An 11,586-nucleotide genomic window follows, 5' to 3' on the forward strand; every position below is an offset into this window, starting at 1 on the left:
TTCGGAAAAAATGTCTAGGTTGGCGATTAACTTGGCAATTAACTTGGCTCTCAAATTATCCATGTGACGGTTCCCGGCTACCTGCTTGATTGAAGAAGAAAGGGGAAAACGAAATCTAGCACATCTCGTTGACAAGAACATCGTCCTCCGTTCAAAGTAATAGAACGCAAACCTGATCTACAAGGGAAGGGCCCAAAGCAACACACTTGTCATAGTTCTTGCGACTCATGTACATCCAAATCTAGTAGTTGCTGCAACCAAATCTGTCTGGATTATGTTACTCGGGGATCGGAAAGTTTGCATATAAGCCGATAAACAGGGTCAGGTGTTAATCCCAGGACATGTAGGATTTTCGAAGTATCCAGAAGGCCTGGTATGTTCAATTTTAATTTAATATCGCTGGACAAAATTACATTCAAAAGACTTGGTCCATGTAGAGATTAGGAACGGATAAGTCACTAGGGATCACGGCCGGTATTTTTTATTTATTTATTTATTTATCGTGTAATTCCTACGCTGAATTCAAGGTTGATTGATGGATTTTACATATTGAGTGTCGCAAGAATAGTTTTTACATTTAGAAAATTTTACATCAGGAAAACGCTGTTGTTGTTATCGGATGATTACCCTTAAATGCATTTATGGTGAAAGTTTATTAAGGTCAATAATTTTTTAAAGTTTTCTTGCTGAAACACACAAAACTAATCTATCTGTATCAACACATGCAGAAAACGCAAAGAAAATTCGATCACAAAATTAAAGAAGTTTTTTTAGTTAAAAAGTTGTACGACGTTTTACGTTTCTGAAAATTTTGTGATTTTGAATTGTGTCTGAATTGCACGAAACCGTTGATTTGTTCTTTTTTTTCTGTTAAAACGATAGTCACTAGTGTCTAGGGTCAATCGCAGTAATCTGAAGCTAATCCGTTTGCTTTTCATCACTCTGCTTCAAATGGCATGAATGAGATGAGCAGTAAGGACACAGATTTTAGAAGGACTCTGAAAGGAGACTGAAAGTATTAGTTTAACATTACCGTCGTGCGGGGCTTCTTTTGAAAAATCAGGGGCTACTTTGGACATTTTAAAACAAGAATTATAACGAAAATAACTATAAAATTGTTATTATCACCAATCGGGTGTCTTGTTGATAGTTGGATGGCAATTTTCTGTTTTAAATTTGGTATTTTTTCAGTTTATTTTTTTCAAAAAATCAAAAATCCAAAGTAGCCCCCGCAATCAAAAGAAGCCCCGCACGACGGTATCATTGGCACACCACAGACACCAGTGAAGACACCCAACAATATTCACTAAGCTCATTATACAAAAATATAAGTCATAACTATATAATAATGTGTTAAACTCAGTTCTACGTATAATTTTGAAAATCGTTCATCAAAACGATCCCTATACAATCTTGCCCTTTTCCAAGCTCCCAATGAGTACTCGTGAAAGTGCAAAAGATTCTTCGGCTTTCATCCCAACGAGTTTAATTTCATCATATCCGTTTCCAATCTCTTATTGACCTGTATTCGAACGCGACCGGCGGCAGTATTGCCTTTCCTAGAATATCGGATTACCAGCATTTACACACTGAGGATGTTTATTGAACCCGAGTATCATCTTCTGGTTCCTTGTAAAACAACATCTTATCCAGCAATAATGCTCAAGCTCACTTGATAAAATTAATTTACCTTGTTTTAAAATAACCATTTTGTCACAATGTTTTGCAAAAAACCACTCTCACATTAACAGATGGATCCGCACGGAATCAGTTCAATGAAGTTCAAAATATTGTAAGCAAAAATTTCACGAAGTTCAAAATATTGGAGGCAAAAGATCCTATTTCACGGCTGATAAGGCTTGATTTCCAAAACAATAGGCGTTATATGAGTTAAGCGAACATTAGTATTATAGTCGACGAGCAACGTAAGTGGTATATCAGAGTATAATACTACGTAAAATCGGAAAATTAACATGAACAAAGCCATCGATTTTGTTTCATACATGCTCTAAAATGAATTTATTCCATTTGATAGAATGGTGTAAGGTCGAATGAACACACCACCGAGCGAGACATTTGGTGAACTTTTAATTTTCTTTTTCCCGAGAATAATGTGGGACGTTTTGTAAAGTTACAATCAAGTGGTGAAATTAAAAGGAATAGTACTAACGTCTTATGACTAGTGGCTATGGATCTTCGAGCCTTCTATCAAAAGTTCGGCTGTGAAGTGAACCTACAGCTTTTCCATATACTTAGTAAGCGAGAAAGACAGAAGGATACACCCAGGTTTTTTTTACACGGTTTGGTGGCAGTCGTTTAAGACCCTCAGCGTCAATAAAACAATGAGTTAACCCCACGAAAAAATTAACAAAAAATCAAAGAAAATTCAGGAGGTATTTTAAAAGCTGTGAAAATTCAGGTTGACCGAGAAATTAATGAATTCCAACCGCGTAAAAAAAAGCCTGGGTGTATTGGACTTATTTTTGCAACATATTGTGAAGTTTGCAATTCAATGAATTGTGAAATAAATAAATGTCAATTGTACACTTTTAAGATTGCTACTATTCTAAATGCGAATATCATTCAACTAAATCCAATTCAACAACATGTCTCAAAGGAATCTACGATATTACCCTTAATTCCATTACCTTCAAGAGGTAAATGTAGAGCTTATTATGAAAATACGCAAGCGGGAGTCTGCTGGAAAACTATCACTCCAGACTGCGATACTTCATCACATGCATTTGACTGACGGCGAATTGCCAATGATTTCGTTGAATAGTGTTTTGGTGGCTATCCGTTGTGGCTCATATGAAGCCTACTTCGAGTTTTTCAAATCTATTGGATATTGTTTTTCCATAATTCGCACCAAGTACCATTTCACGGCCACACTTTTTTTTGCATAGACGCGCCCTCTTTAAAAACTGGCACGCTACCAAACTATAATTTTCTTCATCGAAGAGAAGAAGTCCGAAGAATTGTGAATGCAAATTTCGAAGAATTTCCAAATAATTGTCCATGGAAATTGTGTAGAGAGACAAGCGCGGTCTTCTTTAATTGGCATAAGCCATCGGGAAAAGTAAGTACAGTGCTTGGTTCGGTCGTTGTGTTGAGAATAAAATATTTGGTGTGCGTTGGATCATGCGGTAGTATTGCGCTTTGGTCCGGTCAAGACAAGCACAATCTTCAATAGTTGGCAGTAGCCATCGAGCGGGCGAATACAATGCGTGTTTTAGTCGTCACGAAGAGAAAAAAAATATATTTATTATTCGGTGATATGCCTTATCTGCACGTTGGGTTTTCGTCTTCGTATCAGTATGAATATGGCGCCGTTCCGAAGAAATAAATAGTCGCTTACCAAGGCGACTTCCTATAGATTACCTTCTCATCTAACCAACTATCCCTTCCCATGACACTCACGGAGATGCAGAGGATTCCTCGGTCTCTTGTAGCAATGAGTGTCAGACTAATTTTCCTCCCCTAATCCTAAATTGGCTGTGAGGACGTGGCCGGCATCGATATTGGACTTGATTTATTAAACTAGGTTTTCAATATACAGCATAGCAGAACTGCTCTGGCTAACATATCTAAACAAATCCGATGATATTACTAGCTTTGAGCAAACGGCTTTAAAACCAGACGTGTTACCAGTAATGCGAGTAAACGACGCGTTTTTTGTTTTAGCCGAAATTTTGTGGATTTCGAATGGGTTTTCAATTAACCCAAATTTGCTGTTATAATATAACTATTTAAGTGTAGAATTGACATATTTCTGACAATAAAATGAGTTTCTACTACAATCAATTAATTAAATTAGTCAAGCTTTTCAATCAATTAATTAAATTAGTTGGCTTTTTCGGCCTCAATCATATGTTGCTCGAAAATGGTTATTTTTCTAGACAGTAAGGAGAATCAACCTCAGCCATCTTCGTATGGTCTTGCTTCGTAGTCTCGCATATTGCCACTAGGTAAAGAAAGGCTTGATTTACGGCTGCTAAAACTATGTTTTTAGTTCAAAACTTATACAGTCAAACCTCCATGAGTCGATATTGAAGGGACCATCGACTCATGGAAATATCAACATGTGGAATAGGAAATCTTTGGAAATCTGTTTGAAGGGACCATCACAGTAACCCAGAAAATATTTTTTAATATGGGATAATTTGCTTCCATGAGTCGATATCGAGTCATAGAACATCGACTCATGGAGGTTTGACTGTATTTATGGGTCTATAGTGGCTTTTTAAATAATAATTGGATATGCACCGCTTTGAACAAGATGACGTTCAAAATAGAAGACTATTAAGACTTATTGTAAACAATATATGGATAAACAGCACGGTATACAGAAAACAAGGTAGGCTCGTAAGAAAAATGACACTTCGAATGTGACGCATGTTTTATCGCCACATGTTGGAGTACAAAAGTAAGCATGCTGCAACCATAGAGCATCGTCTCAGTCCAGCTTGTGCGAAGATAGCAGTGACGTCACATGTTTACCTTCAAAATGAATGTTTATATACGTGATGAGCCTGCCTTGTTTTTTGTATGCCGTGGATAAACAGTTTGTCAAAATGCAAAACCTAAATGTGATTCGAAAAATGACACTGTAACAGGGTGTCAACTCTTTTTTACAGTTTTACTTTTTGCCTTTCTCGTATACAAAGTATACGTAAAGGCTATATGTTCGCTCCAAAAACAAACTTTTTATAGGAGGCTCGGAGACCCATAGTGTTATATACCGATCGACTCAGCTCGACGAATCGAGGTGATGGCTGTGTGTATGTGTGTGTATGTGCGCAAAAAGTCTAGCCCACTTTTCAGATACTTACCCTTAATTCAACGCAAAATCTTGTCCCATTGTTTCCTATTGAAAATTGGCTGGGTCGGACTATGGGCTCAGAAGTTATGGTCAAAATAATTTTTTTTGGACAACAACGAGTGGAAAAGTCTAGCCCATTTTTTAGGCACTTAACCTTAACTGATTTTCTTCCAAAAAGTTGCATTCGAAGCAGAATCCTGTCCCATTATTTCCTATTGAAAATTATCCGGTTCGGACTTTGTGCCCAGAAGTTATGGTCAAAATACTTTTTTTTGGACAACAACGAGTGGAAAAGTCTAGCCAATTTTTTAGGCACTTACCCTTAACCGATTTGCTCGCAACAAAACGCATTCGACGCAGAACCCTGTCACATTGTTTCCTATTGAAAATTGGCTGGATCGGTCTATGTGCTCAGAAGTTAAGGTGTATTCTCTGTGTCACGCAATAAATAAAATAATTTGGTGAGCATGACATCAAATTCTCCAAAGGCAGGTTTATTTATCGCTTTATGGTCTGTCGAGCACATAATGTGGCACGATAACATGGAATCTATTTGTTTTCTGCAGCAACATGAATTTTTGACAAAATTGATCATGTGAAGTAAATAAAATTGTACCATTTTGGTACAGATTTATCATACTCGTGCTGAAAAAATCATCTTTTTGCAACTAGTTGCACAAACTACTATTTTCAATTATTTGCAATGAAACTGCCATAGCATCATTCCATGAACGAATATGTACAAGATACAGTGATGACTCGATTTCTAGCATGTAAAAACTTTGTTGCCCCTGATTTCGTCTACACTCGATTTTATTACGGTTTTGATATGGTTTCTCCACGATTCAATTTTTCCACAAGTCTATATAACCATTAATTGCTTTATATTTGTTCTATTTGACCTCTCTGAAGAATTTTTCTCGACACATTTTATAATGAGCGAGAAAGGCATCATCACCGCTAGGTGGATAATTCTGGGTTTTTACATTACAGTTCGAAGTTTCAAAAATTACGAAACCTTTTTTGTATTTAAATATTGGTGACATCTATTCAAGCCGTGACTTGAAACGATGTCGCCATTATTTAGGAATATTTGGGAAAACTTTTCTAGCAGTTGGTCAAATTTGTAAAAATAATTTTTGGTTGCAGACTATAAACTCAAATTTTCTTAACAGATGAGTCTATGAGCTCGAAGCTCTTCAAGGAAGAAAGCCTGAAAAAGTCAACTATCATTTATCATAGCACACAAAGGTTCTGTAAAGTTTTGACTAAATTTGGCTAGTCGCCACTAAAATCGAGAGACACTTTAGTCACCTTTAGTGATACCTTGACAACAGGGAGAATTTAATAAAAAAAACCCAGATTAATCCACCTAGCGGTGATGGTGCCTTTCTCGACCTTCGTAAAATGTGTGCGCTTGAAAATAGATGAGCTAGTAGCTAGGAGTAAAAAAGACAAATTTCTTTGTCTTTTCTATGAAAATCAGATTATTTATGGCAAAGATATTGTAGATCCAGTTGAAAACCGAAAATCATATTTTGTCCCATTCCCGGATGTCGCAACTGCATCGCGAGTGGTGCCCGACTATGGCACAGTTGCGCACTACTCGCGATGCAGTTGCAACATCCGGAAATGCGATAAAATGCGATTGTCGCGAGACCTCGGTTCGGTTTTCAGCATTTCAGAATTTCGACATTTTTGTTTCCTTTTCCAATCTTTTTGACGTACATACCCCTGTTTTATTTTACCCAGTCATATATTTTAAGGATATCACTTTTGGATGTTAGTTGAACTGAAGCTCCGACTACACAAAAAGAAAACGAAAATGTCATTCCCATCAAGCGAGCAGAGGGCAATATTTGTTATGATATAAATCTCATGACCGTCTTTCTGCCAAACTCCCGTATGAAGAGGGAGGGAACCCAATCAACCAGAAGTTCAAATTTTACTTAAATTTACTCTTAAGTTGAACTAATTGGTTCACTATGGTTCACATCAAGTTCCAAGCATCCTTAACGGAACTTTAAAGTTCACTTAAAGTTCCGTTACATACAAAAATTACTTAAAATGAGAGCTGATTAAGCCAAAATAGCCCTTTTTATCCGAACTTCTGGTTGCTTGGGAAGTGTATCAGTGTGAAAGCATCCGATAGTTCGTTTTCGGAAAGAAATTATAGCCTTTCGGTACAACTTTGTTGCACAAGAAAGGCAACAAGTATTTTGGCCATAATTTCTAAGGTAATAGTCCAATCTGGCCACCTTTCAATGGAAAATAATAGAACAGGATTCCGCGTCTAATGCAATTTGTTGTGAGTAAATCGGTTGAGGGTAAGTCCATTAAAAGTCAGCTAGACTTTTTTACTCGCTTTTTTATAACACTTAGTATATTTTGGCCATAATTTCTGTGCCCATGGTCTGATCTTCCAAATTTTCAATAGAAAACAATACGACAGGATTCCGCGTCGAATGAAACTTGTTGGAATTAAATCGATTGAGGATAAGTTCCAAAAAAGTGAGCTAAACTTTTCGCACTTTTGGTGCGTGCACACACACATAGAGACATCATCTCAGTTCGTCGAGCTGAGTCGATTGGTATATAACACTATGGGTCTCCAGGCCTTCTGTGAAAGTTTGGTTTTGGATCGAACATACAACCTTTCCGTATAAAAAGGCAAAAATGGTGTTTCGGCCATAACTTCCGATCCCATAGTCCGATCTAGCCAATTTTCAATAGGAAACAATGGAACAGGATTCTGCGTCGACTGCAAATTGTTGCGTGTGAATCGATTAAGGTTTGGTGTCCAAACATGACATTTTTTGTGATTTTTATATTAAAAAAAAGGTATTTTGGTCATAACTCTCGATCCCATAGTCCGACCTGTCCAACTTTCAATAAGAAACAATGGGAAAGGATTCTGCGTCGAATGCAATTTGTTGCGAGCAAATCGGTTGGGGATAAGTGCCTGAAAAATGAGTGACATTTTTTACGCGATTTTTACGTATAAATTTGTATTTTGGCTATAACTTCCGATCCCATAGTCCGACCTGGCCAATTTTCAATAGGAAATAATGGGAGAGCATTCTGCGTCGAATGCAACTTGTTGTGAGCAAATCGGTTAAGAATAAGTGCCCGAAAAATGAGTTACATTTTTTACGTGATTTTTTCGTATGAATTTGTATTTTGGCCATAACTTTCGATCCCATAGTCCGATCTGGCCAATTTAAAATAGGAAACAATGGTACAGGATTCTGCGTTGAATGCAACTTGTTGCGAGCGAATCGGTTGAGGATAAGTGCCCGAAAAATGAGTGACATTTTTTAAGCGATTTTTTCGTACGATTTTGTATTTTGGCCATAACAACTTGATAAATACCCGAAAAATAAGTGACATTTTTTACGCGATTTTTTCGTTTGAATTTGTATTTTGTCCATTACTTTTGATCCCATAGTCCGATCTGGCCAATTTCAAATAGAAAACAATGGTACAGGATTCTGCGTCGAATGCAACTTGCTGCGAGGAAATCGGTTGAAGATAAGTGCCCGAAAAATGAGTAACATTTTTACCCGATTTTTTCGTATGAATTTGTATTTTGGCCATAACTTTTGATCCCATAGTCCGATCTGGCCAATTTCAAATAGGAAACAATGGGACAGAACTCTGCGTTGAATGCAACTTGTTGCAAGCAAATCGGTTGAAGTTAAATGCCCGAAAAATGAGTGACATTTTTTACATGATTTTTTTGTATAAGTTTGTATTTTAGCCATAACTTTTGATCCCATAGTCCGATCTGGCCAATTTCAAATAGGAAACAATGGGACAGGATTCTGCGTCCAATGCAACTTGTTGCGAGGAAATCGGTTGAAGTTAAGTGCCCGAAAAATGAGTGACATTTTTTACGCGATTTTTTCGTATGAATTTGTATTTTGGCCATAACTTTCGATTCCATAGTCCGATCTGGCCAATTTCAAATAGGAAACAATGGGACAGAATTCTGCGTCGAATGCAACTTGTTGCGAGCAAATCGGTTGAAGATAAATACCCGAAAAATGAGTGACATTTTTTACGCGATTTTTTCGTTTGAATTTGTATTTTGTCCATTACTTTTGATCCCATAGTCCGATCTGGCCAATTTCAAATGGGAAACAATGGTACAGGATTCTGCGTCGAATGCAACTTGCTGCGAAGAAAACGGGTGAAGATAAGTGCCCGAAAAATGAGTAACATTTTTACGCGATTTTTTCGTATGAATTTGTATTTTGGCCATAACTTTCGATCCCATAGTCCGATCTGGCCAATTTCAAATAGGAAATAATGGGACAGAATTCTGCGTCGAATGCAACTTGTTGCAAGCAAATCGGTTGAAGATAAATGCCCGAAAAATGAGTGACATTTTTTACATGATTTTTTCGTATGAATTTGTATTTTAGCCATAACTTTTGATCCCATAGTCCGATCTGGCCAATTTCAAATAGGAAACAATGGGACAGGATTCTGCGTCCAATGCAACTTGTTGCGAGGAAATCGGTTGAAGTTAAGTGCCCGAAAAATGAGTGACATTTTTTACGCGATTTTTTCGTATGAATTTGTATTTTGGCCATAACTTTCGATTCCATAGTCCGATCTGGCCAATTTCAAATAGGAAACAATGGGACAGGATTCTGCGTCGAATGCAACTTGTTGCGAGCAAATCGGTTGAGGATAAGTGCCCGAAAAATGAGTGACATTTTTTGAGTAGTTTTGCGCACACACACACACATACACACACACACACACACACACACACACACACACACACACACACACACACACACACACACACACACACACACACACACACACACACAGACATCACCTCAATTCGTCGAACTGAGTCGATTGGTATATAACACTATGGGTCTCCGGGCCTTCTATAAAAAGTTTGTTTTTGGAGCGATCATATAGCCTTTACCGTATACTTAGTATACGAGAAAGGCAAAAAGCCTTCATATTCCTCTTATCGAGACATTTTGGTCAATTTTAATTTTAATCCGAAGCTGAAAAAGTCTTGAATAGTGACTCGGAAAGGGCCGGATTTAGGGAGGGGGATCGTTGGGGCCGTCACGCAGGCCCCCTACAAATCTTATGTACCAAAACCAACCCTTTTTTGTACATTTCGGGGCCCCACAAGCTGTCGGCCCCGGGCTCCCCTTCCGCCTAAATCCAGCCCTGGACTCTGGTGATATAGAGATCAAGAGATGGTGGAATGAAAAATGGCCGCTGAAGTTGATAAACAAGATAATTCGAGGTATGACAAGAAAAGCTCTCCATATCATCAGATCAAAGAAGTAAACACAGAGTTTGAATAGTACAATTGAAAAAGATAAAGACGATACACAACACAGAGAGGCATAAGTCTCTTACAATCTTTACAAGCCACGAAAACAAGCGCATCGCGACCTGATACAAGTGCGAAGGAAACATTTGCTCCTGAAAGTGTAACAAAAAGTTTTCTATTTGACTACTCAACAGTTTTCTTTCAATGAAGCAGGATAAAGCTAATATTTTGTGTTCAGATGTTGAGTGAATCCAGCAAGAGCAAGAACTTAAAGTAGTGGAAATAATCCCTCTGAGTTAGAGTCGAAACAATTAGAACTCTCTGCATTTAAACGAGTATTATAAAGATGGAAGTAAGATACATATACCCGCATATATTTCCAATTTCTGACTTGCCGAGACTGATCTTTGCATATGATTTTAGAACCTCTTTTTTTTTTCTTCTTTATTAAAGAGGCTATCAGCCCTTGGCTGGTTCACCTCTGGCGATTTTAGAACCTGGAAAAACCTGGAAAACTCAGGGATTTTTTCCCGGATTTCGAGTAGACACCCTGTGTTATGTAAGAATTTTCTGCCTATTGGGAATAAGGCTTGACTGGTCTAATTTTTAAATGAAAATATCACTTTTAAATACCTGTTCCATCGTTGTTGCATTCCAAGAGCGAGCTTTTGACAGCTCGGCGGCAAAGTTTTAACATTGCGTGGCACTTCTTGCGGATTGGATTGGTCGCTCATTTTTCGTAACACTGGTTACTTGCTTCATCTGGATCATTTTCTCGAGTAGAACACATTGAGCGACTGGGGAACTGATGGTGGAATTATAATCTGCAAAATAAGAGGAAAAATAGCATTGAAAACGACATCGTGAAAAGCAGAAAATCTTATTACTTAATGAAAGATTTAAATTGTTAGATTTACAATCAACCTATAATGAGTTGTTATTAAAGCAGAAACCTTGATTTAAATAAAGAGTAAAACCTATCGGAAAACAAACCTGGTAGTTCCTCGACTTGATATTTTACTAAAAAATAATACGCTTACACATCAACCTTCGGCTGTTGGACGTAGTTAAAACACGTGAAGTATTCATCCATCATGTTCGTCAATAGGCGTTACTTTAATTTTCCAGAAAAGATACCACGGCTAACAATCGTCTCATAATTGATTAAGGGAATTACTCTCAAATGCCAAGAACGAGTGCGCTATCCCAGTAAGAGTAGACAGACATGACGAAAACAAATATCCAAGCGGCCAAACCTTGAACGAAGATTACAACCGAATGCCGCTGTACGGTTTTAACGTCGTGAATGCCAAGTTAGTCGACACGACAGAATGCACGCAGGTTCCTCCCAGAGCAGATCATATCTGCATTGCGGTGCGCTGATTGTGTACTATGCACTACCGCCGAGCGTACGCGCGCCGGTACGGTAATTTCATGTTGTTCGTTTGTT

General features: G+C 37.8%; 1 protein-coding gene across 1 annotated transcript in view; it reads right to left on the reverse strand.

Moving 5' to 3' along the window:
- Positions 1–11,586, reverse strand: part of LOC134204059 (uncharacterized) — a 249,619-nt gene that overhangs the window by 114,763 nt on the left and 123,270 nt on the right. Inside the window, 1 exon segment of the mRNA XM_062678883.1 lies at positions 10,770–10,960. Coding sequence (XP_062534867.1) covers positions 10,770–10,870 — 101 coding nt within the window. The 5' untranslated portion in view covers positions 10,871–10,960.

The sequence above is a fragment of the Armigeres subalbatus genome, unplaced genomic scaffold, assembly GCF_024139115.2.
Source record: "Armigeres subalbatus isolate Guangzhou_Male unplaced genomic scaffold, GZ_Asu_2 Contig377, whole genome shotgun sequence".
In the NCBI taxonomy this organism is placed as follows: domain Eukaryota; kingdom Metazoa; phylum Arthropoda; class Insecta; order Diptera; family Culicidae; genus Armigeres; species Armigeres subalbatus.